The sequence below is a fragment of the Ixodes scapularis genome, unplaced genomic scaffold (genome assembly GCF_016920785.2).
Source record: "Ixodes scapularis isolate PalLabHiFi unplaced genomic scaffold, ASM1692078v2 PGA_scaffold0__279_contigs__length_252992795, whole genome shotgun sequence".
Classification (NCBI taxonomy): domain Eukaryota; kingdom Metazoa; phylum Arthropoda; class Arachnida; order Ixodida; family Ixodidae; genus Ixodes; species Ixodes scapularis.
In genome coordinates, this window is record NW_024609835.1 from 18,412,679 (window position 1) to 18,439,676 (window position 26,998).

Below are 26,998 nucleotides of genomic sequence, written 5' to 3' on the forward strand. Positions count from 1 at the left end.
AAGCAAGCGTGAGCGGCGTCGTGACACAGGTCCTCACTGATTATGACAAAGCTGTTTGTAGATTTTCTTGTCGTCACTACACATGTAAATATCAAAACTTGTTTTTTTTTCCAGTGATATGCTTGCACTTCGTCAGGAAGCACGATGGTCCAGTTTTCAGCAAAGTCAAAATGAAAGACAATGCTCCCGCGTTGCATGCACTGTTTTTCATCGTAGATCGCTTTACCTTGCGTTTGCCGGATATGGTTGTGAAGTACCCAACTTCCAACCGTCACTTGGATGACTTTTAGGAAAGTCTCAGGTTCCAAAGTTTTTTTCACAAGGTCGCCGGACTCCTATGTTGCAAGCACAATCTCTTCATCCTCCGGCATATCAAGTTCCTGGAGTGTAAGAAACTGGCCTTTTGGGCAGTGATCACAGTCTCCTTGAAGGCACAGTTCTGTTGCTGGGTCGCACAGAAATGCCGAGTTCATTTCACCAGTGTTGAATGTTGAGCCTGTAACGTTCTCTAGAGCGGCAATACAAAGATAATAATTGGCGCAGCGCACACAAACGCACACTTCCTGGTGTGGAATACATTGGACCCATCTAGGGCGCAACGAATAAAATTTCGTTAGCCCAACGCCGGAATCGGGATGCTTGTCTTTGTACATACGGAAGGCCTCTGGTATTGAGCGTGTCATGAAGCGCTTTGGCACGAACGTTTTCTCTCCGTTGAGCATGACAGAGATGACGTCCTTCTGGTTGGGACTTTGGCGCGAACATTGTAGCTCGTCTTTCGTGAAGTACCCTAGGGCAGCAGACAGGTTCTCAGGGCTCACCTTGCACCTCGTGTAAGGATCCGGCTCATACCACACGCCATGCTTTTCATTGAGTTTTCGGGATTTACTGATGAGGTACATTGAGGCCTGTGGAATCATCTTTTGAACCTCATTCTTCGTCAGTGTTGACGGCAGGAGTGTAGGCAGGTGACAACGTTCCCGGAGAGAGGTGGCGGTTTCAAAGGCCTGCCGAAAGTTGTCCACCCACTCAGTGCATGTGGAACATGTTGGTTCGGACGACCCCGATGGTGCGTCCCTGTCGTACGCAATACGTAGCCTTGAGCGTATATTCTTGACAGCAACCTGCTCCAGTTCTGTCTGCTTTCTCTTGACATAGGCAGGCCTGTCCCGACTTCTTACGACGCTTGGTTGTCTCAGCGGCGACACATCTGTAGGTAGTATGCTGCGATCTATATCTTCAATTGCTTCTTCAGCTGGCACAAATATGTCAGGGCACTGCTCTGAGCTTCGCATCGAGATCTCCTTAGTGATGTGCATGAAGCAATGGTAGCACAGGTAGTCCGTCGCACTCACTTTGGTGGAACAGTCAGGCGGAAGAATTTGCTTCAACGAGTTTAGGTCCAACTCGCCAACACTTCGAAAATTCCGCTGCTTTGGTATATATAGTCTTTTTGTGTTTGCAAAAGTAATCTGCACAAACCACTCGTTCGGAGCTCCAGGACGTCTTCATAATGTATACATAAATAATAGAAATTAAACCCCAACTGATGGCATATAATTGCCAAGTGAAAGAACTACTGGGTGCACAAGTGACAAGTCCGAGGCTGAGGAGCTCACTCACTGCAAAAGTACATTTGAAAAGAGAGGTCACAACTGAGGCTGTCGGCAAAGCTTGATCCACGTCAAAGGAAGAAAGAGGGAAAGTCTCCAGACAAAAAATTGTGGTCAGCGGCCTTCGAAAAAGGCTTTCCGGAATCGCACTGTCGTCCCTCCACGCGCTGATATGAAAGCACCCGAGCTTTACCACGTGGTTCATGACACAGCCTGAGCCATGTCGGCGACCGGTTCGCGAGGGGTTGGCGGTGGGGTTACAATGATGGTCACTCAGATTAGCCCTTGCTGTACTGAGCTACCGCATGCAGTGCCTTATCGCCGGCTGGTGTCAACAACGAGAACACACACACCCTGTCTACACCAAAACTACAAGCGTTCACCGCACACGCGTCGCCACCGCTTTTAAGCTTTTGTGAAATTGCTTTCTTTTGCCGCGGAGAACCGCCTTATCTTAACTACGCGCCTGAAATCCTTCCAGGCGGGCGTACACAATATCAAGCGTTTCGAGAAATGCCCGTGGAGTAGAACAATGGGAAAATTCGGAGCCCACGATGTCGATATCGTCGCCGTTGTGTTAGTACGCCGTCGCGTACTACAGTCCCCCGTTGGGGGAGGGGGGGGGCGGTCTTACTACGATAACATGGCGACAGCGTTTACACTGTATGTATTTACGCGAGGCTCGAGTATTTGGGGATAATGCTGCCGGTTGGTGTGCCCCTTTGTGCCTGATATTATCGCCCGTGACGCCAGCGAGTGAGATGGCGACAGGCATGACTGCTCAGTAAACAGGCGTCGGCGGCCATGTTTTGCTGGTTGAAGCGAACCCCCTTGTCCTTGACAGCGAGCGGGGAAATGCGAAAAAAAGATTGTATCGGCCGTTTTGCCAGAACTAGCGACGAGTGTCGTCTGCGGTTTCCGGCAACTATTTTGCCATAATCGTGAGCTTAGCGAGGAAATGATTTTTGCTAGCCACAGAACACTACCACGCAGAAAGGGAATGCTTGAACATGTTTTTGTTCTGGATATATATCAGGGATATATATGAGAGAGAGAGAGAGAGAGATGAAGGTAGAGCGGAAGAGGGAATAGCATGTAGTGTCGCAGGAGAATAAAGTAAACAAAGTTCCTAGTGGCCGATGGCTGCATGATCTTTTCTCGGATCACTAGTCCGTAATATGATACCTCTTTGTACACAGTAGTTTCTCCTTAATTTAAGTGTGTGAACGATTTCTTTAGTTATCATTGGCCTTATCTGAATAAAAATATATAAAAGATGTGTGTTGGTTTCATGAAACTGGAACTCAGAGTCAGTTCTTGTATAAAACACTGCTAAGTGTAGGCTTTGAAAAAGGACCCTACTTCGGGGAGTTGTATCTTCTTTCTCAATAAAATGATGCAACATGTTTTTAATGGAAATGAATGCCGAAATAGAGTATAACAGGTTACCTAAATTTAAAAAAAAATCGAGGGTGGTGTTTTTTTTTTATTCGCATCGGAAGTTTTCTTTGTTTGATTTTTTTTCCATGTTTGACTAAATATATCCTAACAATTGTATCACACAGATACCTTAGTTCTTTTTTAAATATTAGCTATATATTAGTAGAATAATATCTGCAAATTATATCATAATGATTAAATTATTTCATGAGATACAGACCTCAAAAATTTGCCGTTTGTCGTTCGAGCAGGCATGTTTGTCAATTTTTAGCAAAATAAACAAATTTTAAATAAATATGATTACTTTATATTACAAGCAAGCTATACCCATAGTTTGCGCCTAAAACGTATTAGAGTTCTCCTAATGTTATCGCTTTAGTTATTCGCTCTCAAACGGGCCCCCTCCATCAGTGCGCGTTAATGCAACTGTCCACCACCTCATGCCTTACGATTTTTCCTGTCCCCAAATATAATTTCTAGTCAAAACTAAGTTTCGATTCGTTCATACCAGACACTAGACAATAACATATAAAAACATCAGTTGATTTGAAAATGTCGACTAGCCATCCTTTGGTCGAGCTTATCTGAAATCACGCTACTGCGCCTGCGCGCCGCTAGCCTTGACAGTAGAGTTCCGGGTATCGTAGGGGGTTGCCAAGGGCGTTGCGAGACGGCGAAAGCGATCTACGAAAACTCCCTAATGGCGTCAGCGGGAAGCGAGGGAAAGCAGGGAGGGTGTACGCATGCGCAGAGGCTCACTGGAGAAAGGTCAACTATTGGGATATTATTTGGGTCAACTTCACCAGTAATCATTGTGAAAAACAAAATGGCGTCCATACTTGTTATTGAAGCAGAAGCAGCATTGCCATTGGACCGGCACAGAGCGGTCCTCTTGGTGACTGAGTGACCTAGTGAACACTTGAAAGGCTTTCCAAGTCCACAGCGGGCAGGATTCCTGTAAACAATTCGGAGCGTGTGTGTTGCGCTTTGTAAAAAAAACTTATCTTGACAGACATAAAACCGGACTTTAAAATTAAAACGAAACGTTCTACTTAAAAGGAAAAATGTACGAAAAAAAATTCAAACGCACTGCTCTCGCCGCAGGTGGGTAAACCTTTCTCGAGCCAGCAAAAAAGAGTACTAACGAGATAAAAATCACACTCTAGACGAGATAATAACAAGTGAAAGAAAAACAAAGTAGTCGATGCATGGAAAAAACCCGCATTGTTTCCTTTTTCGCCAGCATTCGCAGGGAGTTCGGTCACGGTAGCAGCATCCTCGGACGCCCTTGCCCCAGGATTGAAGCGAATACGCAAGGCACAATATTCTTGGAAGCCGTGCTCGACGCAGAAACGTGGTGGGAATGTGTTGATAATGCGGCCGAAATGAAAATTAACTTGTGTCGCGATGCCACTTTGGACAACCACAATACACGGTCGAAAGTGACCTATGTCGTTTCCCTTTGTTGTCGTGTCTCTTTGTGCACTTTCCTGCCTCGATGGTGAAAAATCATCCGTGGTGTTTTTTATATAAAATTGAAAGAAGCCCCGGGACAGTCCTGTGAAACATGCTTGCTTGTGCCTAGCTTTAAAGGGGCACCTTTTTAAGATGAACTTTTAGTATATGCCGCTCAAAATTAATTATTGGTGTTACTGAATTACGAAATACAGGGTGTCCTAAAATTTTACAAGGTTTTTTTTTTCCCCGAAAAAGTGAATTACGCATGACCGAACGCTGTTCCACGCCCAAATGTAACGCTGGCGGTCCACACGAGGCGCCAGAGTTTGAAGCTAACAGTAAACTTACACAAAAAGTTATAAGTGATTTTTTTCAAATTTTCTATGGGAAAATAGCAGCCAACGGAGCTCTTGAATAAATGGAGCTGAGTGAACGCCAGTTACCGAAAAGAGGAAAAAACGAGCCTTCTTTTTCCATTAAAATTTTCAGGAAATCGCCTATTGCTTTTCAATGACATAACGGTTAGTCCTTAAACTTAGGAATCTGGTTAGAACCGCTACCACTACATTCCGGGGGAGAATGAGCCTTCGGCATTGCGTAGCTTATTTCGGTAAATGAAAACCCGTAACTGTTTTATACCATTTACGATTTTTTTCTTCAGGAAATGGCAGTCACAAAGAGAAGGGAGGAACGAGCAGCATTCGTCCTTTTAAATTGCAAACAGAAGGGACCACGTGACCTGGCGCCTACTCCGCCAAGGTTGATCGTAGCCACTCAATGGGGCTGGAAGAACACAGGGAACGTGACGAAATCCCTACATTGTTAGCGTTCGGCTATTCCCGCCCCGCGGCGATTGGACACCAGTCTCTAAACGAATATTTGCCGAGGCGTTGATTGCTAGGGGCACACGTCGAGTATTCACGCAATGCACTTGTCCCATCAGAGTCGGATTCTATGATAGCCCCCGAGGGTGCAATTACACACCCCTATTGAAAATCGCTCTGAGGGGACTTCAGGAATTCTTTAAAGGGTGTGAAGGGGACTTCAGGAATTCTTGTGATGTTTGAAAGGTGAACCGATATTTCCTGGTGGGTTCGTTCGCCCCGTCAGAGGCTCTCCTGAAATGTCTGAAGTCCCCTTTACAATGCCTTGAAATGTCTGAAACCCTGTAAAGAACTTTTCTAATGGGGTCGTGAAAACCTTCAGGCTTCTTGAGATCTCTGTGGGGACACGGCCTAGGTGGAGAAAATACATGTCGCAAAATTAGAACATAGCTATGTATTGTTCACAAAGGGAAAACAAATAATTATATGGAGAATGTCGATCGTATGTCTGTACGGTCAGTTTTTTATTACTGCTCTTCTATCAAACACAACTGGGCTCCTCGACCCGTCTGTCAGTGGCCGGGTGTTCGGTCGCCAAGGGGGCTACGGGTTCGATCGCCCCATGTGGAGAATTGACAAGGCGCGGGCCGAGTGTTGTTGGCCGAGCGGCGTTTTGAGGAGAACAAGCTTTACTTGTTGCACGAATAATAATAAAAAGGGCAAGCCGAGAGCAGCGCGTTGCCCAAATTCAGGGACGCTGCGCTGGGGAGGCTCCGAGGGCGAAGCGGCAGCGACTCGTGCCGGGTACCGGTTTCCCCGCGGGGGACGGTCCCCAAAAAGGAAAAAAAGTAAATAAACAAAACTATTTTGCTTTTCACCAGAGTCGGAAGTCCTCTCTTTTTCGCCGTCGCCAAAAACACGAACAGGCAACTCAAATCCCCCCCCCCCCCTTTTAGAATGCCTACACACACACACTGCGCTTCTCTCTCCCCGGCAATGGGGAGAGGGTGCAATACCGCCAGTTCCGGACAGCACGCTTCTCCAATGGTCGGCGGGAGAGAGTGGTGTGAGGAAGCCGAAGAAGTCAGGAGGCCGCTATAGCCATTTTCTTTCCGCTCGTGGGCGGTTTGTTTCTCACCGCCATGGAGATCTGGAACGCACCGTTTTCTACATCCAGAAAGGTAAGCGCTGCTTTGAGGGCTCGCCCCTTGGTCTGTTTTAATCCGTGCCGTTTCTTCCTTGGTTCCGCAGGTGAACCCCAGTTCGGCGTTGGCCGCCTTCAGCACCGCTCGAGCGCCATCGTGTTCAGCGCATTCAAGGAGATGGTGGCCGGTGTCGGCCTACTCGCAGCAAGCCTGGCAGTCGGGATCAGCGTTCAACCGCATGTAGTGCCTACGCACCGGGATCATGGCACTGTGGGTCCTGACACGGCGGATGACGACCGCTGTCCCGCCTTGTTCTTTGCGCCTCTTCGTTCGACCGGCCTCAGAAGAATCCAGCGAGCGAAAAATATGCCGAAGACGCCGCCCCGACGACATCGTGGAAGAAACCGTGACTGTGCTCGGAATTTCTCAACGGTGACGGGATCTGCTTGCGAGTTCGTGGTTTTCGCTAAACGTGCTTACTGAGTCTGTGTATGTGTACGTGAGGTGCACCTGCTCTGTTTTATTAGCTGAACTACCGTACATCAGGAATTTACCCAACGACATTGTGAGTACTTTGAAATATATTTTTCGTTGTGATAAAGAAGTTAGTTGTTCCTATTTTATATGATCTCTTTCGTCGACAGCTGCTTGCGCCCGAGTTTGAACAAGCGTTGGTTTTTATTGTCTTTTTGAGTGTTAATACGCATGTAAAACTCAATGTCCGCAATAAATTTTCAATAACGTTGTGAACTGAATTTTTGTCTATGGTTCACAGTCATTTGGGCGTCTAAAGGGTTGATGGGCTAAGGGGTTGGGGTTGAAGGGCTGTGGTGCTGGAGGGTTTTTTCTAAAGGGTATATCTGAAGGGTATTTTTGAAGGGTTTTGAAGGCCTGTGCGGTCCCATAATCCTTCAAGGCTGATGGGCCCTTTAGAATTATTTTCAATAGGGACATTATAGCCCACTCTGCGATACCCATGACTACCGAAATATAGCGAAAGATAGCTTACCTACAATTGCTAGGGGCACACGTCGAGTATTCACGCAATGCACTTGTCCCATCAGAGTCGGATTCTATGATAGCCCCTGCGGGTGCAATTACAGACATTATAGCCCACTCTGCGATACCCATGACTACCGAAATATAGCGAAAGATAGTTTACCTATATTTCTGACTAGATTTGCTTTTTTCTTTCTTTCAAAAACAAAAAAGATGGCCTATTTTTAGTAATTGCAGTACCCTGCAAAAATGGTGACCTCGGCCGAAATAGGGTTAGTTAGCTACGGTGGGGCGATAAGCAAACATTATTGACTGGGGAGGGCACTTGTATATGCTCCATTGTCCCTCAATGTCAAAACAATTTCGTCAGGTCACCGGATACAGAAATAGCATCTCAAACTTTTTTTTTTTATCGCTCACCGAAAGTTAGAGCACTTTTCGTTTTCGCAGGGTTCGCGCCAGCTTTTAGTTGGGCTCGGGATGTTACACTAGGTTAGCAAATTGGGGAAAGGAGAGAAGAAATATACCATTGAGTGACCTTATGTGCGAGTATAGTTGTACAAGCACTGTAGTGCCCGTAAGCTCGAATAAATTAAGAAACATTCTAATCATATATTATTACACTGCTCTTGCGATAAAGTTCATATGTAGTGTACCAGTTTATTCAATAAAACCAGCTTCTGCACCTATTCGCACAGTCGAGCATCACAGGGACAACTATTGGAGAAAGGCTTTAAGACTGCAACCTCAGATACATGACCTAAATAAGCGCAGCACTGAGTTATGGATCGCTCCCACCGGTGACAACTAAAGCGCGAGACACATGCGCGAAAAATCCATCCGATCCGACGTCCGATCCGACAATCCGAACGCCTGATCCGAAAAATTTGGTCGCTTCAGACGTCGGATCGGCCTTCCGACGTGCGTCCAACGCGCCAGATAGTTTCGCACAGCAGACGGATTGTCGGATGCGTCCAGCCAATGACAGCACAGCTAGCGCGAACGTCATGATGACGTACTGGGCCTGTCGGAAACGGGACGGTCGACGGGAAGCCGGACGCGTCGATCCCGCTGAGCCATTCGAGAATAATGGCCCCGCAAAGAATGCACGCGCTAACGAGAACGAGCTTCTAACTTCGCTCGTGTGAGCTAAACCGTCAATCTGGGACCAGAGATCTGTGAACGCGGACCTCCGCTGGAGTGCTTGGATCTCCTGTGCGGAGCCGAACGGATCGTCCTGTCGCATGCAAGGTCGGAAGCATGTGTCTCAAACTGTCGCGTGCGGCGATTCGGAGCGGCGTTCGGACTGTCGGATCAGACGTCGGATCGGACGATTCTGCCGTCCATGTGTCTCGCGCTATTGTCTCTCAGGAAAGTGGAAATCGATAGACCGAACATCTTCGCTGCTAATAGAGTTCTCACGAGATACATCTAGAATCTTGTTGGTTTCTAGTTATAAGCGCCTTTTTCTAAGGGCTTTATTGGAGAAAGTGCGCAAATGCTTTAGCCATTTCTGCTTTCCTCTGTGACCTATTGAGCCGGATTGACGACTTCGACTTACTGCGGTCTATAGCGACGTAAATTCCCCAATCTTTGCAACACGCTGTTGTCATCAACGCGGGTCCGCAGATGACCCATAAGATATATAGTTCGGGTTTCGTCGGCGACGCAAAGTTTGAGAAGCGCTGCTCTAGATTCGAAAGGGGTCGGAATTGCTTACTGCTGTCAGTGGGTGCTCCAACCAAGCTCCTCCACCCTTTCGTTGCCAGCCAGGGGCGCCGCAGCTCGGAGCACGTGGAGCGAAAGAACGCGCTGCAGAAACCAGGAATCCTAGGTTCCATCCCCCCCCCCCCCCCCCCCCCCCTGCCAGTTTCGATATGGATGAGCATTGGCGTGCGGTCTTCAGCCACAACTGGTAGATGCACGTTAAAGCCCCAAGCTAGCTGTGTTACTGCACTTGTGAAAGTTCTTATCCACAGCGTAAACCAGTGTCGCCGTACCTCAAAGAAAGGCAAGCCTGATGTCTAAACATCTATGATAAATGGTGACTGGTTTGTTACCGGCAACCTCAGCGTGCGTTGGAGTACACCTTTAGGATAATTAGAAGCCTGAGCCCCTTGAGGGCTTGCGTGGCGGGTCGGACATCTATCACTTTTTCAGGTGTCTTTTGAGTATGTTATAATTAATTGCAGCGCACTCCAAGAATCGGTGAGCACAGTCACCTGTTGGGGTGTAAATTTTTTATGGCGTGCTGTGCTCAAACGACAGAGGTATCTGCACTCGAGGAACAAAATCGTTTATTGACAATACGAAAAGGCTAACCTGCTGGTTTTCTTTTCAAGCTGGGTAAACACGAACGAAAAAAAAAAATATTTAGACATTTGAACAGTAAGTGCTCAAGGTAGCATATAAAAGCGAAATTTATGAATTTCAAGGGTGAAAGAAGGGTCACATAGAAAGTGATCAGAACATTATTATTTATAACCATTTCGCCTCAAATACGCAATTTATTAACTCTCTGTTCATTCATAAAAAACAAGGACGGAAAAGATACAGGTCGGTGCATCGCTTTGCAATTCATGATTCTTGCTGAATTGACTAAGGACCGAGAGCCTTAGTTATAATACCGATTATATCTAAAGATGAACAGCCTGGTGCGCATCTTCAACCGATAAACATGTTTGGCAAAGTGGTGGTGGTTCTCTCTCATTGGTTCTAAGTCACGTACGGAAAGACTTTCTGATGTTGGCTACAGTGTCTGGTGAGGTGTGATATGATCTTATCGGTGCCGTTCTCGAGGTGCACGGAACTGGAGGCAGGAATAGATTCCGTAAAGTCCCAATGCACTTGTCCTTTTAAGAGTTCAAGCAAAGGGAAGAGCGAATGGTGCTTCCGAGACAATGCAGAAAAAGTGTTTGATTGCACAAATTCTTACCTGTTTAGAGAGCCAAATTTCCGCGAAGATTTAATTTATTTGTTCAAATTTTCCTTTGCCTTCCCCCCCAACCCCCCTTTTTTTAAAACTTTTAATTTTGAAGTTACTGTCTCAGATTGGAAATATTTTGTTTTCTCACTTTTAAGCCATTTTTTTTTTACCACGATGATACACAAAAAGTTTATTTATTGCCGGAAAACGGGCCCTGTACTTAATTGGATTAGAAAAGAATAATGACGCAAAATGGAAAGGGGAAAGGAGTTCACAAACCACAAGCGGAAGCTTTTAACAGGAGCAGAAAATGCTGTGCCTGTATAAAGTTAAATGATGTCTACATTCCAGAAGTATCAATGCGTTTCACCAAATCAGCCCGCATAGTCAGATAATAATAAAACGCCCTAATTCTAATATTTTAGTTTATTTGTCTTGTTTTTAAATACGTTTTTTCACGTGAGAATACTCGCTTTATTTTGGTAAACAGTACATATGACTTAGACACAATGTCTGGAAGGGGGATCTAAGAAAATTAGTTTGTACTACATGTAATAAGTTGAATAACGGAAGACGTTATAGCGAATACCTAAGAACAGGCTCTCATTGGCTGCTTCAAGACGGAAAAGCGTTCTGTTAAACAACGAATATTTTCAGTACTAAGGCAGCTCAATTCTGTTATATTGTAATATATAAAACTGTATGGGTTCCACCTCCTGGCCGGGGCTTATTCTGTACATAAATTATGACCCGAAAGCATTTGTAAATTACTATTGCTATGTATTCTTTTGATTCGCGAACAATCTGAAATGTAGACAGAAAGAACAGCTCGTCCGAAGTCAGGTGTTTTCTAGCAAACTTAACTTTCATACTAAGAGTTTCATATATTTTCAAAAGTCAGTGTTTTCTAGCAAACTTAACTTTCATACAAAGAGTTTCATATATTTTCAATTTCAAAAAAACTACACCTCACTTTTTTTTCGCTGCGAACGTGTTTTTGTTTTGTTTTCGCTATATGCTTAAGATTGGTACTTCCTAGCTTGAATGTCGCCTTTTTGTCTCCCTTTTTATATTTTCATATTCACTTCAGTGTTCTTGTTTGTTTTTTCCACTTCGAATGTCCGATTGCTGCTCTTCAGTCTTCCGTTCAGGGATGTGTGAATGCGCTGGTTTTACTTGTATATTTTGTAAACCGTTAATGCATTGATGCATTTATGTATTTGCAATTTATAGGGCTTACCACAACACTACTGCCAAAATGCAATCTACCAACAAGTAATCAAGGCAAGTGAGCAATTTAGGCACTCATAGAAAGCTGCAAAACGTCAAAAATGCAGTCAGAAATCAAGTTCATTACACATAAAAAAAAATTAAGCAACCAAATAAAAAAAAATGAAAGCCGCTTACAACTCCCTGTAACGCCGAATTAGAGCGCAGCTCTTGAGGAGGAGGAGGGAAGGGCACTGGGGGGGGGGGGGGCTAAACTAACCAGGGGGGGGTCACGTTACCTTGGGGGTCACGTGACCCCCAATGCCGATGATGTCATCACTGACGTCACTGATGACGTCATCAGTGACGATGACGATGCGGGTACCGATGACGTCATTAGTGACGTCACTGATGACTTCACCAGTGATGATGACGATGACGATGCGAATGTCGGTGACGTCATCAGTGACGTCGCTGATGACGTCATCAGTGATGATGACGATGACGATGCGGATGCCGGTGACGACATCAGTGACGTCACTGATGACGTCATCAGTGATGATGACGATGACAATGCGGATGTCGGTGACGTCATCAGTGATGATGACGATGAAGATGTGGATGCCGGTGACGTCATCAGTGATGATGACGATGACGATGTGGATGCCGGTGACGTCATCAGTGATGATGACGATGACAATGTGGATGCCGGTGACGTCATCAGTGATGATGACGATGACGATGCGGATGCCGGTGACGTCATCAGTGATGATGACGATGACGATGTGGATGCCGGTGACGTCATCAGTGATGATGACGATGACGATGTGGATGCCGGTGACGTCATCAGTGATGATGACGATGACGATGCGGATGCCGGTGACGTCATCAGTGATGACGATGACGATGTGGATGCCGGTGACGTCATCAGTGATGATGACGATGACGATGTGGATGCCGGTGACGTCATCAGTGATGATGACGATGTGGATGCCGGTGACGTCATCAGTGACGATGACGTCATCGGGGGGTCACGCGACATCGGCGGGGGTCACGTGACCTCGAGGAGGGGGCCACGTGACCTCAGGGGAGTCACGTGACTTCGGGGGGTCACGTGACCCCCCACGAGGTCACGTGACCTTGGTGGGGGGCTCGCGCGGTGCATTACGGGACATTTCCCATGATGCACCGCGCGGTTACGCCGACGCCGACGCCGACGGCGACGCCGCTCAAGCCGGAAACGGGCCCCTAAGAGCTGCGCTCTAAAAAATGAAAGCCACTTACAACTCCCTGTAACGCCGAATTGGAGCGCAGCTCTTGAGGAGAAGGGAAGGGCGCTGGGGGGGGGGGGGTTAGACTAACCAGGGGGGGTCACGTGACCTTGGGGGGTCACGTGACCCCCAATGCCGATGATGTCATCACTGACGTCACTGATTACGTCATTAGTGACGTCACTGATGACTTCACCAGTGATGATGACGATGACGATGCGAATGTCGGTGACGTCATCAGTGACGTCGCTGACGACGTCATCAGTGATGATGACGATGACGATGCGGATGCCGGTGACGACATCAGTGTCGTCACTGATGACGTCATCAGTGATGATGACGATGACGATGCGGATGTCGGTAACGTCACCGGCATCCACATCGTCATCGTCATCATCACTGATGACGTCACCGGCATCCACATCGTCATCGTCATCATCACTGATGACGTCACCGGCATCCGCATCGTCATCGTCATCATCACTGATGACGTCACCGGCATCCACATCGTCATCGTCATCATCACTGATGACGTCACCGGCATCCGCATCGTCATCGTCACTGATGACGTCATCATCATTGATGTCATCATCACTGATGACGTCACCGGCATCCACATCGTCATCGTCATCATCACTGATGACGTCACCGGCATCCGCATCGTCATCGTCATCACTGATGATGACATCAGTGATGATGACGATGACGATGTGGATGCCGGTGACGTCTTCAGTGTCGATGACGTCATCTGGGGGTCACGCGACATCGGCGGGGGTCACGTGACCTCGAGGAGGGGGTCACGTGACCTCAGGGGAGTCACGTGACCTCGAGGAGGGGGTCACGTGACCTCAGGGGAGTCACGTGACTTCGGGTGGTCACGTGACCTCGGGGGGGTCACGTGCCTCCCCACGAAGTCACGTGACCCCGGTGGGGGGCTCGCGCGGTGCATTATGGGATATTTCCCATGATGCACCAAGCGGTTACGCCGACGGCGACGGCGACGGCGACGGCGACGCCGACGCCGCTCAAGCCGGAAACGGGCCCCTAAGAGCTGCGCTCTAAAAGAACAAAGGAGCAACGCAAACGAGCTAGAGAGAACAAGGTTAAATTTTGAGAATAATGAGCGTAAATTCCTCCTAAAATCTAAGCCAAGTTATCTTTCCCGCTCCTGAAATTTGGAGAATGCCCGTTATGCACTTCTTGTTTAAAGCATTTGAGGAGTCACATAACGTAAAAGTTGACGTGTATCACTTCTAATATTTTTACTCTCCGGAGGCAAATTGCATTTAGAACACGTTGACTGGTATACACTATCTGACATCAGTTCACCTAAGGCTAATAGGGAAGTACAAATAAAAGGCGTAGGCATTAGAGCAGGGGTCTCAAACACGAAGCCAGCGGCCTGCTGAGACGCGGCCCGCATTCATCCCGGGGCTGCGACCCCCATTCCCTTGTCTCGAGCGCTACACGTCTCATTGTTTCATGCCGTCCACTAATTTCCACTCGAAACGTAGCTCTGCTCTTACGACGTGTTAGCATCTTTTGCACTATTCTGTTATATATTTTAATTGACTATTGTTTGGTCCTAACTTTTGCTTCTCAGCTCTTCCTGATGTTCATCACCTGTACGACAATCCGGCTCTAGGCTACAAAGACTAGCCTTTTGCTCATGACGCACCTCAAAATCATGAACTCTTGCTTATCAGGAACAACTGCCAAAAAATAAACGACCAAGCTCAGGCTTGTAACCGAGAGGAATTGAATATTGTCTGATTCTGAAGTTAAAGGACAGGAAAATGACAGTGTGCTTGCATCGATTAATCATTATGGGTATATGGACTCACGGTAGATGATCAATGCAAAGTACATCAACGGCAAAAACGATAATTTACAATGACCAGCGAGCACGAGCCGCCCCCTTTACTAATAAACAAAACAAAACAAAAAACATGTAGAGTGTCGTTGAGAGACTTAGGTCCTTTCCAACGCAAAACACAATTGCTGTTTTTATTTTCTTGCCATATCGTGTTTTTTTTTTTTTTTTTAAGTTTGGCTATTGATTTTTTGGGGTGGACTATCTGGTGCTCTGGTGCCCACACTTTAATGCGTTTGATACCCCAAAAGTCAAATTTGGGGGTTTTACGCGCCAAACCAACGACGGGCATCTGGCACGCCCCAGCGGAGGACTGAGGATTAATTTTGACCACCTGGGTATCTTTTGACGTGCAACCGAAAACTCGGTTTTACGGCGCCTTCTCCGCAATAAGCGTCCGTCAGATTGCAAGCACCTCGGCCGGGATTCGAACCCGCCACATGAGGATCCGTAGGCCCGCATTCTCGCCTCGTAGCCACCGAGGCGGCTGAGTTTGAGACCCCTGCATTAGAGTTTGTCGGGGCTAGAGAAAAAGTGGTCTTCCTTTGAAACCGAAGGATATTTGCGAGTTGCCTTTGGCTTCAACTTGTCAACTTTAAAGGTTCCAGCTCAACTTGCAAAGCAAGTTAAGTAGAAACCTCTAAAGAGCAACGAAGGATTTTTGTTCCGCTTGGTCTGGCTAGCTAAACTTCAGAATAAACAATTTTCTTACATATAAGGGATATAAGGAATTACTTAGTTCTTCGTTTACGCGGATAGTCTTTTGCTTTTCAAAATATGTTTTATCAAAGTTCAAATTACTTTTCTTTTTATCAAGTTGCGTTTTTCACTTTGCCCGGACAAGGAAACGACCACTTTATTGGGACGGATGATACGCATAGTAGCGCTTGCCGGGGGCTGAGATCAGAGCTTGCCGTAAGCCCCGGAGAATGCTATGGAGGAAAATAAAAACTTCTAAAAGCAATCGCTGCTTTGGAACACAACGCACAACACTGTGGCTTCACACGGACCTGTGAGGTCACGCGGCACAATGACGTCATATGTGACGTCCAGTGATGCGGTATGACGTCATGTCAAGTGGTCACTCACGTGACGTAAAGTCACGCTACACCGTGACGTCATAGTGGAACTATAAGTGCTATGCATTTAGACCGCCTTGTGGGATATGCTATTATTTTTTTTTCATCTTAGTTGCTGGCGAAAATTTGCCTTATTTAAACGTCAATTTTAGTAAACTAATTTGTCGGGGTAGGTTGTGCATAACTAGAAGAAATAGAAAAGCGAAAAGAAACAATGTTGAGTGGTTGCCTGCCCTGACTGCTCTCTTGTCTTTGTCTTCTTTGAGTGATTTTGTTTGTAGAAATGTTTTTAAAGATCGTAGAGCCGTCTGCAATATTTTTATGTGACAATGCACCATTTTTACTTATTCCTAATTAATACTGCTTCCCGTTTCTTCTGCGTATTGAGGCTTCCTGCGTTGTTAGTTGCGCATGTAGCGGGTGTTTCACTTCATACATTGGGGCAATATTGTAGTACTTCCATACCTATACTGCGAACAACACGTTCAGCAGAGTACTATTACTTTCGTCGCTTTTGAAGCTCGCGTCCATTTCGTTAATTAATAATCTTTTTTGTCCCGTTTCCAGGTGACCCTTCAATATCACCTTGAGTTTCTCTATGCTTCTTTTTTGGTGGAGTTTGGAGGAAGAGAAGCATCTGAGCATCTGGAAAGATTACAACCCTTAGTTGGAAGACACTATTTCGACGGCGACCCTTTCTCCTTCCAGCTGCCAATTATTCTTCCCTAATGAGAAGTGATGTTTCGCGCTTAGTGCAAGGAGACGTGGCTGTTTCCGCCATTATTATTTTTTTGTTTTGCCCTCCTGTTTGAGGGAACAACACCGGGCGGGCTAAAAGAGAGCTTAAACCCAGGTTTCCCCCGCCCCCCCCCCCCTTTTTTTTTCAAGAAAGAGAAAAGCCCGAACAAGACGAATGGGGGATTCTTGCGCCATTCCTCACACTCGCGAGCGAGGAGAGAACGAGCATGCAAAAGTGGACTGGGACAAAAACAAGAACAAGTAACGCAAACGAACCATGGGGTTTTGACACGGACGCCTCACCGTCGCGATATTCTTTATGGTGGGAGGATTCAGAAAAGTTGTCCCCGTTCAACAGTGCAAGCTGCATCCATCATCGCCGCTTCCCACGCCTGACGGCGACTTGGAATTCGGAATTCGGTGACAGAGGCGCCTGTCTGCCCCGCCTGAGTGATGGTGGTCCTCAGTCGGCTTGCGTCAATAGTACGCCACGAAGACGCTAAGATCGAGACAGGATGTAGGAAGCATCTTATGACAGTATTTTTATTTTTCTGCTGACATGTTTGATCTGTTAAGAATATCCAACCATATTGTCGGGGGGATTGCCGAATGCCTCGACGAAGATGAGAATGCCGAGTCGAAAGGCTCAGCATATTTTTCTTCACGCAACACACGGTTTCAGGGGCAATAGTTAAACCTCACATAAACAACAGAAAGTGCAAAGGGAGATGTCAAAGGTGGCTGTCCCACAAAAGCACAAACACACAAACTTGTCTTTTTTTCAGGTTCTTGTTTGTTTGTCTTTGCTATTCCCATTTTCTATTTTGTCCAATTATGCGCACTCTTAATTGACGCTTAACTGACATTAGAGCTTAAGGCCTGGAAAACAAAATTGGCGATTAAGTGCCTAACATACAGATTTCCACTAAGATATTGTTCAGCATGTTTATCGGAAAGATTAACCCTGGAAAACGGGCAGTAACAACAATCTTGTACCCAAGTACCCTAGACCTAAGTTGTACCCTAGACCCAAGTTGAAGACATGATGGTGCAGTCGCTTCCTGGGCGCACAGAATTACAGCCTGTCGTTGAAAGCTGGGCTCGGTTGCGACACGCATCTCTTATAGTCACACTTGAGAAAGTTTATCTTCCTTTTTTATTTCCTTAACTTTTGCGTCTTCTTGAACCGCGCGTGAGCCAGCGTAACATTCTATATGAAGCCCAAGTTCGTCTGCTTCCCTTGGGGGGCTGTGGTGACGTCAGAACGCCGAGCTCCGATTGGTTCTGATTGAAGGGTAGTGGGTACACCTCAAAGTAGCTTGCTTTGAGGTCTATTCACTATCCTTCAAGGAGATCCACTCAGAGCTGGCGTCTTTGTGACGTCACCGCAACTCCTGCCTAAGAAGCAGACGACTTGCTCTCCGGATTGCTCTCCCTCGTTCTCTTCTTGTTTCTTTATTCCTAGGCCTCTCAAGGCGTCGCCCTAATTTGCTTACGCCAACTCTTCGATACCATCCTCTCCTTCCAATCGCAAAGCCGATATAAACTAAGCCAGCGGTCGAACCTGAAATGCCGATTAGAATGATTCCCACCCCACCAGAAGTAATTGCTCTCTGTCTCTGCAACTCAACCTATTTCGATGAGTGGGGCACAGCGGCGCCATTTTCATTTAATTAAAATAAGAACATATAATTTTTTGTTATGTCCGTGGATAACAATGCTTCACCTTGGTCTATTTCAATGTTACTCTCGCCTTTGGAACCTACCAGTGCAGTTTGAGCCTTATAACCCCCCCCCCCCCCCCCCCCCAAAAAAAAAAAAAAAAAAGCTACGTTTTTTTTTTTTTTTTTTTTTTTTTTTTTTAAGTTAATTACGCATTGACGTACGCTCATTTTTCGCCCAGATGTAGCGTTAGCGGTTAGAACCCAAAGTCAAAGCTTCAGAAATTAACGTGATCTTAATAAAAACGATGCGATTTCCTGAAATTTTTGATAGGAAAATGGTGGCCGACTGAACTCTCGAACACATGGAGGTAAATAGCGCCAGTTTTCGAAAACGAACAAAAAAACAAGCCCCATTTTGCGTTGAAAGTTTCGTCAGAGCGTAATTTTTTATTGAAATAAAGGTTAGTTTTTAAACTTGCATCTAGTTTAGACAGGCTACTGCTATATTTAGGCGGAAAATCAGCATTAAGCAATGCGTAATTAAAGAAAAAAAAGGAAGTTTTGTAAATTTGTTTCTGGGAACACCTCGTTGATAACACATCTTGTTTAGCAAGAACAAAAGAGAAAGATCGGATTTTGATTCCGCGTACTTTTTTTTTTGTCCCATGGGTTTCAAAGGGTGAGTAATTCGTTCGATACCAAGTATACTATAACCGGTGTCCAAAGTGAAAAAGGTGATACTTCTCATTTATCTACATATGCGTCTATTTTTCCTCTACTTATTTTTGTGATCCGCTCCTGACTCACGCCAGTTCAGTTGAGGTTGTACGATATAAAGTGTTTACGACCCTATTTTATACAAAAGTTTCTAGAAGCTATATTTTAAAGCTACTTGAGAATTATTTTCTCAACTATTGCACGGTAGTCAATTATTTTGTAACAGTAAGAAAGCACGAAACAAACAGAGGGACGAAAACAGACATGTGCAAGCTTTCAGATTACAACAACATATATTTGACGCCAGCGAAATCTGCACCAGCAACCGTCGGTGGGGAAGGGGGGAACGAGCAAGAGGGAGAACAGAAGGGGGAGAGAAGTTTGAGAGGGAAGAAAAGGGGGCGGAAAGGGAAGATAGCGTTTTCGCATTTCTCGGAGGCGATGCATAAATGATCGCCTCCGAGAACACCACACTGAATGCGCGTCACAGCCAGAGGGATCATTGCATCCTATTATAGTTCACGGTAAGGAGTGCCAGGCATGCACGCCATTGTTCAACCAGACCAAAGTGGTTGGGGGGCACCGTTTTTTTTTTTCTCGTTCATTTATGATTAAGTAGTAAGTGACGCGTTTGATTTTAATATTTTCGCCGAAGAATGGCACTTTGAAGGGTTTCGATCTTTACTTCGCTAAATTTGGTGCAGTGCACATGTCACTGTATTTCATTTTGCTAATAATTCATCCAGTACTCCCCATTGAACTAACTTTTGCTTTTATTATACTGCCGTCCTATGCTCGTTAAATTATATTCGCTATTAAGAGAGTTAACCGAGCGTCTTATTATACATGTTTACTCGTTATTTCTAGGCACGGAAAAAGTGAGGGAGACGAGCTTATGGGAAGGGTTAGGGGGTAGACTTATATGCAGCTGCCTTTGTGTCCGCTGCACTGGCCGAACGTGTTTGAACGCGAAAGCCAAACGCCGGACGCCAGCGTTCCGCGTTCTGTCGCGTTCGGAGAGTGCAGTGGAGACAAAAGCAGCTAGCTTTAGGTCTACCCACTAATCATTCCAATGAGAGCTCGGCATTCTGACGTCACTGCGCGCTCTTGCCTCCTTCTATCCGTCACTTTCTCCACGCCTTCGTAGTGAAGTACATGGTTTCTAAACTAGATATATTGTTCTTGATCCCATAAAATACACAAAAAAGCTTGAGAAGACGCGCTGTTCTTCGCTTCCTTCTATGAAAAATTGCGTACCTAGTATTAGATAACTTTCTGCACGGGCATGGGTAGTAGATTTATCGTCATCGTCCTCGTGTGTCGAGATGGATTGATGGAATCAATTGCGTGTGTCTGCTGTCCCCTTGAAGTTGGTATATTAACATGTGCTCAGAAACCGCGGCAGCGAACACATCCAACACACTGGATTTTCTTCCCTTTTTCATCGTGCGAATAAGTGCACACGGATATCCAGCCCGTTGTGGACAAGTTGAGGGCAACTTGTTCGAAATAAAAGGTATTATTTATCTAAATTAAGGATTAATCTTAATGTTTTCTTCAACTGTCACGTTCGTGTGGCTATGCTAAAACTGTAAAAAAATTGACTCGTTTTTTTTTTCTTTTTGTTATAATATTTTTTACATATGAAATAATTCATTTTATTACACTAGCAGGCACCTTAGGCCGACAAGGGAGCGTTATGCATGCTTGTGAAACTTTGGAGGCGCACGTCGGGTGCAGCTGTGGGTGACGAGCAAACGGTAACGATGCATGACGGCGTTAAAGGCCGAAGGGCCAGACTCGAGATTCTGCAAGGCAGGAGGTCCTCCTCACCATGGAGGATGAGGAAGCAGGCAATGGTGGACAGGATAGAAGGGGGAAAAGAGGAAGCGAGGGAAAAGTAGAAAGCGCGCACTGGTCGTCGTTCTCTAACGTTAAAGGGGTACTCCGCCGATTTCTTCATGGTCCCCGATTTGCTTGAAATTTCGCTAAACTCGCCAAACAATATCGACAAATTAGTATCCCAAACATTAGGTCAAAATAATTTTTTTCACGAAGTTATTGAATTTACAATTTTGGTCCTCACCGTGTTTTTCAAACTGAAAGTCTCTACTGGCAACAATGAAAAAGTGACGTCAGTGGAAGTGCAGGGGTTCACTCTTTGGACTGTAGAATTTGTTCCCAACTGATTCGAAGCAATTTCATGGTGTCAAATGAATGCCTTGGAAGCTCGCTCCAGTCCCCGCGCTCCAGCACGGAACAAATGATTGGCATATTCTATTTTTTAGACTGCTCGCCCGACTGGCAAGCTTACCTTCAACTGACGTCACGGCCCTGAAAAGGGCGGGTATATTTGAATGTTTGTTTTTGCATCATTTTCATTTGCCGATTTTGCAATAACTATTATGAATTTCACGATACTAAATAGCATACCAGAAAGGGTAAAGGCCGGGGAGTCAGAAAATATAGTTCGTTGAGGTAGCTCAAAATTCGGCGGCGTACCCCTTTAAACAAACAGCAGACTTGATCGATGTGTAAGTGACGAGGGGAGAATCCACCACCAATGAAGCCATGACCGGCTATACTCCGTTTCACCTTGAGTCCGAGCGCAGAGGATGCTAAGAGCCATTGGAGCTAATCCAAGGACGCGTGAATGTCACGTGATCTTGGAGAGGGGCACAGCGATGCGCGGAAAGCGGCTGCGTCCACAGAGCGGGATTGGCTGGGATAGCTCGTAGCGTCCGCTGCGTCCGGACGTCAGGTGAAACGGAGTCTAGCACCGAACAAAATCCCCGCCCCACGGTCCACTAGAGACGCTCACTACTCCGAATATGAAACGAAAAATCAACGAGGGGGGAAAACTGTCCCTCTGTCTTGAAAACAATGTCAGCTGTCCATGCGGGACTGGTTCACTTTGAAGGAATGGTCGGGGGCATTCTCTTCTGATTCACCAATGTGCGCGTAGCTGGGCTTTGCTTGTGTGAGAAGTCTAAAAAACCGCAGGACTAACATTTTTTTTCCTTCCGCTCAACAATACACGACAAAGAATAAAAGTAAGAACATGGCGACGTTTAGTTGCTACTGCAAGAATAGGCCTCATTTGTCGCCCTTAAAGCTTCACTGCCTTTCTAAACGACGCCTTACAATGTATTCTCGTTGCGCTGTGATCTGCCCCATACTCCAATGATCGCCCCCATTTCCGTCTCCCCCAATCTGGCCTCTTGAACAATCGGGCAGTCGACATCATAGCAGCGAGAGCAAGGCCCGAGATAAAAGGGAGTAATATTAGACCAACAAAAATCCCGAAAAACTGTATTCGATACTTTTCCGGCGTTTTTGTGCAAGCGCTGTATTCTTTATCGAGTATCGTTATCGGATCGCAAAAATGATCTTTTAAGAGTCCTCAGTTACGTGTGGACGGGACCGAGCACGACGGTGCACTCTTAAAAAGACCGACGAACAGTGCGCGCTTGGATTACCTGTGCATCACCACATACGTACACATTATTTCATGAGTAGAATTCCTTTACTCTTTTTGGTGCTAGAAAGGTTACAAGACGTCCTAGCGCAAGCACCCTGCCCGCTCCGCGGTGGTATGTTGGACGCGCAATTAGGTTCACGACGTCTCTATCGTACTTCTTGTCGGTCATGCACAGAGTCGAAAGCTTTCAGTACTTCACATGACTGCCCTAGTGGGTACAAAAGCTCTCACTTCGGTCAATCACGGGCGGGTTCTGATGTTCTACGGGCAGACACTGACAAGGCGGCGCAGCCACCAGCTTTGGAACCCCAAATAACAAACAAGCTAGCTTACCCAAACCAAACCACCGGAGCGAAGCAGTATATAAATTATTTTCACCAAAGATTCAAGTTATGGACGTGAACATCACGTTTATCATTTGATTTACTGCAACACTAGGACTACGGCGACAGGATTCCTCACCAGCGATAAATTCTATCTTCTTTTGCGATTGGTTAACGCTTCGCAGTTGGCGAAAGCGGTTGGGAGAAATTGGTCGCGAAGCGGTTGGCAAGAACGCTCCCCGACCGCTCGATATCAGCCGCTTGCGGTTGACAACGTGTGGATCCGATTCACGGATGCGGACCCCCTTCCAGTGTGAACGCACCATAAACGCGGCACAAGAACAGTGGCTCAGTTGAGCCGAGCGCTTAGCGAACGTGTCATCGGGAGAAGTTAGTCGGCCGTTCGACGCATATTCTCTCCATTGAGTCCAGCCTTTAGGGCGATTGACTTAGGACCGCTGGGTTTGCGCCCGTTGAAGTGTCTCTCTTTTCTGGCGTTTGTCGAGCCCCCACTCTTGCAAGTAGACCAGGTGCACGAAGTTTCACGCTCGGACTGCCGCGATTAGCTACCTCCGCGCATGACCTTCGTGATGGCCGATCGCAGCGCGGAGCTGGTCGTTCGAAGCCGTCAGCGATCTCGGCAACTTTCCTTGACGAGTGTTTAATTTAGAGCTCCAGTAGTGCTCGACATTCGCTGTTGCCGACCCCGCTAAGTAAATTTAAACACGAAAGATTTCATTACTTGTTCATGACAGTTTTTCCGCGCAAAACAGCGTGCACGCTGGTCGAATGACTAGACTAATCCAGACCCTTCTCTCTCCCTTCTCTTCCCAGGCAACAAGTTCAGCTGCGACTGCCGCCTCGCCTGGGTCTTGCACCTGGAAAATGCCACCAGGAGTGACAAGTTCCGGCGCGAGCTGCGACACGTCAAGTGCGACTTCGAAGCCCAGGGCAATCTGAGCAGCAGCAAGGTGTCCCGACTCAGTGTCAGTCAGCTGGGCTGTTCCGAGGACTACGCTAAACCCAGCTTCGTCACGGCATCGCGCGGCAAGGTTCCCCCGCGGCGTCCGTCAGTCGAAGACAAGGGAAGACGTGGCGACGACAATGAAGGAAACAAGATCGTGGGCGATGGCGCCGTTTTGAATGTTCCTGACACGGTAACCAAAAATGAACGCGACCGGGACGCGCAGTCGATGGACAACGACGTGGAAGTGGTGCTCAGCCAGCAGAAGGCGCTGCGCAAACATACTTCTAGGTCTCGGAAGAGCAACGGGAGCCCAGCTAAAGCCGTGGCGTTTGCTCTTCAGGCACTCCAGTTTATGGGACTGACTGCGTTCTCCAAGACCCTGTCTACGTGTAGGTGATCCATGATAGAGCTAATTAGTGACTTTTTTTTAAACAAAAACGATTTGTGTTTGTCGAGAGAGATCTGAGTGATAAGGAGATCGGATTAGCTAGAAGGCGGTGACCCTAGTTTTTTCCAATTAGCGAGAGAATGACGGATTGATTTTTGTGCCACATGATTTCACTATCCCAGCCTCCAACCAAACAAGCCGGATCAAGCGTTCAATATACGAAGCTGCACAGTGAGGGTATCGCGCTAATTCCCAGTTTTGCGTCAAAGTTTTTGGTCACAGTGGCGTGGCCAGGAATGTTTTACAGGGGCGGCTGAGGTGGCTGGGGATGTGCATGTCTTGGGGTGCGGAGAGGGGGAGGGGGCGTCAAAATGCACGCGCATAATATAGGGTCGTTTGGATTTCGGGGGGCTGAAACCCCATAAGCCTTCCCCCCCCCCTTCCCCCTCCTGGGTACGCCCCGGGTTGGTTACGTAATAGCTCAGTCATGAGCCGATCGACCAAGTTTGCAATATAAAATGGTTCACTGCTCAGTTTGTGCAACAGTGGTGCGGCGGCGAATTTGCCTTAAACGGGTTGAGACCTTCCCGCAAAAGATACCTTAATGGGCCCGTTAGTGCATGTACCTCAGGACTGACATAGTGCGAAGTCAGCGGTGCTTCGTGGCTGATGCGAGGTCTGCCCCGTGTCTATCGACCAACACAGCGTTTACAAACAAGCCCACGCTTGCCCGCATCGGGTGGGGGCACTGAGCCTGCGCAGAAACCACGCTCGCCAGAGGCGTAGCATCCGCGCATGCGCAGTGCCGACAGCAGCGCCATCGCAGTGGCGTGAGATCAGAGAGGGGAGTTGGCCTATAACGCTGAGTTAGAGCTGTGGTTATTGCGCTTAATTGGCGCTGCGGCGTATGTCTGAACAGGCCTTAAGGCAAAGCTGCGTGTCATCAGCTGTACCAATAAAAAAAAAAAACTATTATTTCGTGTGGTAAGACGCGGCCGTAAGTCATAGTCGCCATGAAATTAAATTTGGAAACACAAAAGAACACACCCCGGTAATGCTACAGTAGTTGTAGCGATGACAAAATGTTTTTGTATCCCATTTGCTTTGTCACGCGTAACGTTTTAATTGAGTGTCCATCGTGGCATAGTTAAAGTGTGGGTGCCTACTGCGCGTGGAGCAGTGGGATTGGATGTACGGAGTGCGGCACGGTTATCGCGATCGCCACAATCCCGTCCTTCCTGCGCTTTTATTGCCCTTTAAAAGGTCCGATACAAAAAAAAAAAAGAAAACCAGCGTAGTGAATTTACTTCGGGCCTCAATTTTCAGCTGTAAAACTTGTTCATTGCTATAGTATATGAGTAAGATATGGGTAGTCAAGAATGTTGTGCTGGTCCTCACCGTGCCGCGCAGTGTTTATTTCACCTTGTATACAATGCCCCTTTCAGGCACGTTGCCAGGGAGGGACGACATAAAACCCTCCCCCTCCCTCCCCCCCCCCCCCCCCCCCCCTTCGAAACAAAATCCTGGTTACGTGCCTGGCCCTTCTGGTGCATTGCCTGCACGGAAGGGCCAGGCATAAACTTCTATAAGGGACAGATTTATGCCCACGTCAGGTCAGCTCAACCATCTCATTCGTACCGTATCTCTGGTAGTGCCCATCTTTCAAAGCGCTTATTTCTCCACGATCTTTTTTATAAAAAGATCGTGGAGAAAAAGATCGTGAATACTGCAGGCCGCAATTGGCCTGCAGTATTCCTAAATAAAATATGAGGCTCTATTTTTACGCTAAAATGCCTCGTCTGAGCGCTGCATGAACATTTTCACGGCATCGGTCGCAAAAGTTTCGGGTGTGTTCTAAGGTCTCTCACCTGGGCCATAGCTCATGCGAGTAGGAGGGGTGCAAATACCCGGCCTAGAGGAATGTCTGAAGGATATCGCATCAAAGGTCGAACATCAAAACGTTTCTTTAAGTTAAAGAAACAAGACAAAAACCTTGGAAACCTTCTGGTGGCTTTGAATATTGAACCACTAATTATCTTACCTAAACGTCGGTTCCCAGTTTGCGTATTCCTAGCTGTTCCGTTGGAAGTTCCTCCCCCCAACTTCGACTACCTTCGTTCTTTGTATGTGTTGAAAGATTTAGTGTATTAAACGAACGACGTAAAATTAACTTTCAGTGTCGGGTATAAATGCCCTATTCTTAACTACTCGCGAATATAAAACCAGGACCTGTTTTTGCAAAAAAACCAAAGCATCGTCAAAAATGGTAAGCGCATCTAGTCCTAAGCACACGATTCGTGCTCTGAGGGTGACTTCATGAAACCCTTCTAACGTACTTTAAGGTTTTTTTTTTTTTTTTTTTCTTTTTTTTTTTTGTTCAACCCTTGCTTGACACCGTTGCCTGAGTCATCAAACTGCGAAATTGGTACTTTCTATTTCGCCCTTATTTTGTGATAAGTTTCCTTTACGAAGAAAAAAAATCGTATATTTCCCGTTAATAGCTGCGCGAAAAAATACATGTGATAAAATTTAAAGCTGCGAATCTGTTTAAGCGATAATACAAAGGACCAGGACTGTCTCATGTCGCCTTGAATTGGAACTGTGTTTTACAAATGTGCGCATGTTTCAGTGTTTTCTAAGTGACCCTTAGCATGGTGTTCTAGACCCACGTACTGTTGCGAGATTCGTCGAGCGGCCCCAGTGGCTCTCACTAAGTGTACTTTTTGCACCTGCACAACAAATTACGGGGGAGCTTCAGCTGATCGTTTTTGCACTTTGATAAGAAATATCCGATACTGCTCCGACGCTGTCACGCATTCGCGAGAAAATGACTCACTTCGGGCAAGAATACTTTCCGGTGGTGTCTGTCTGAAAATCTTGAAT

General features: G+C 46.6%; 1 protein-coding gene across 1 annotated transcript in view; it reads left to right on the forward strand.

The window, feature by feature from the left end:
• The window catches only part of LOC115327654 (insulin-like growth factor-binding protein complex acid labile subunit), a 50,553-nt gene extending 26,429 nt beyond the window's left edge, over positions 1 to 24,124 (forward strand). Inside the window, exon 3 of the mRNA XM_042291426.1 lies at positions 23,595 to 24,124. Within this exon, the coding sequence (XP_042147360.1) occupies positions 23,595 to 24,124 (530 nt within the window). The remainder of the gene's footprint in view (positions 1 to 23,594) is intronic.
• The last annotated feature ends 2,874 nt before the right edge of the window (positions 24,125 to 26,998 follow it).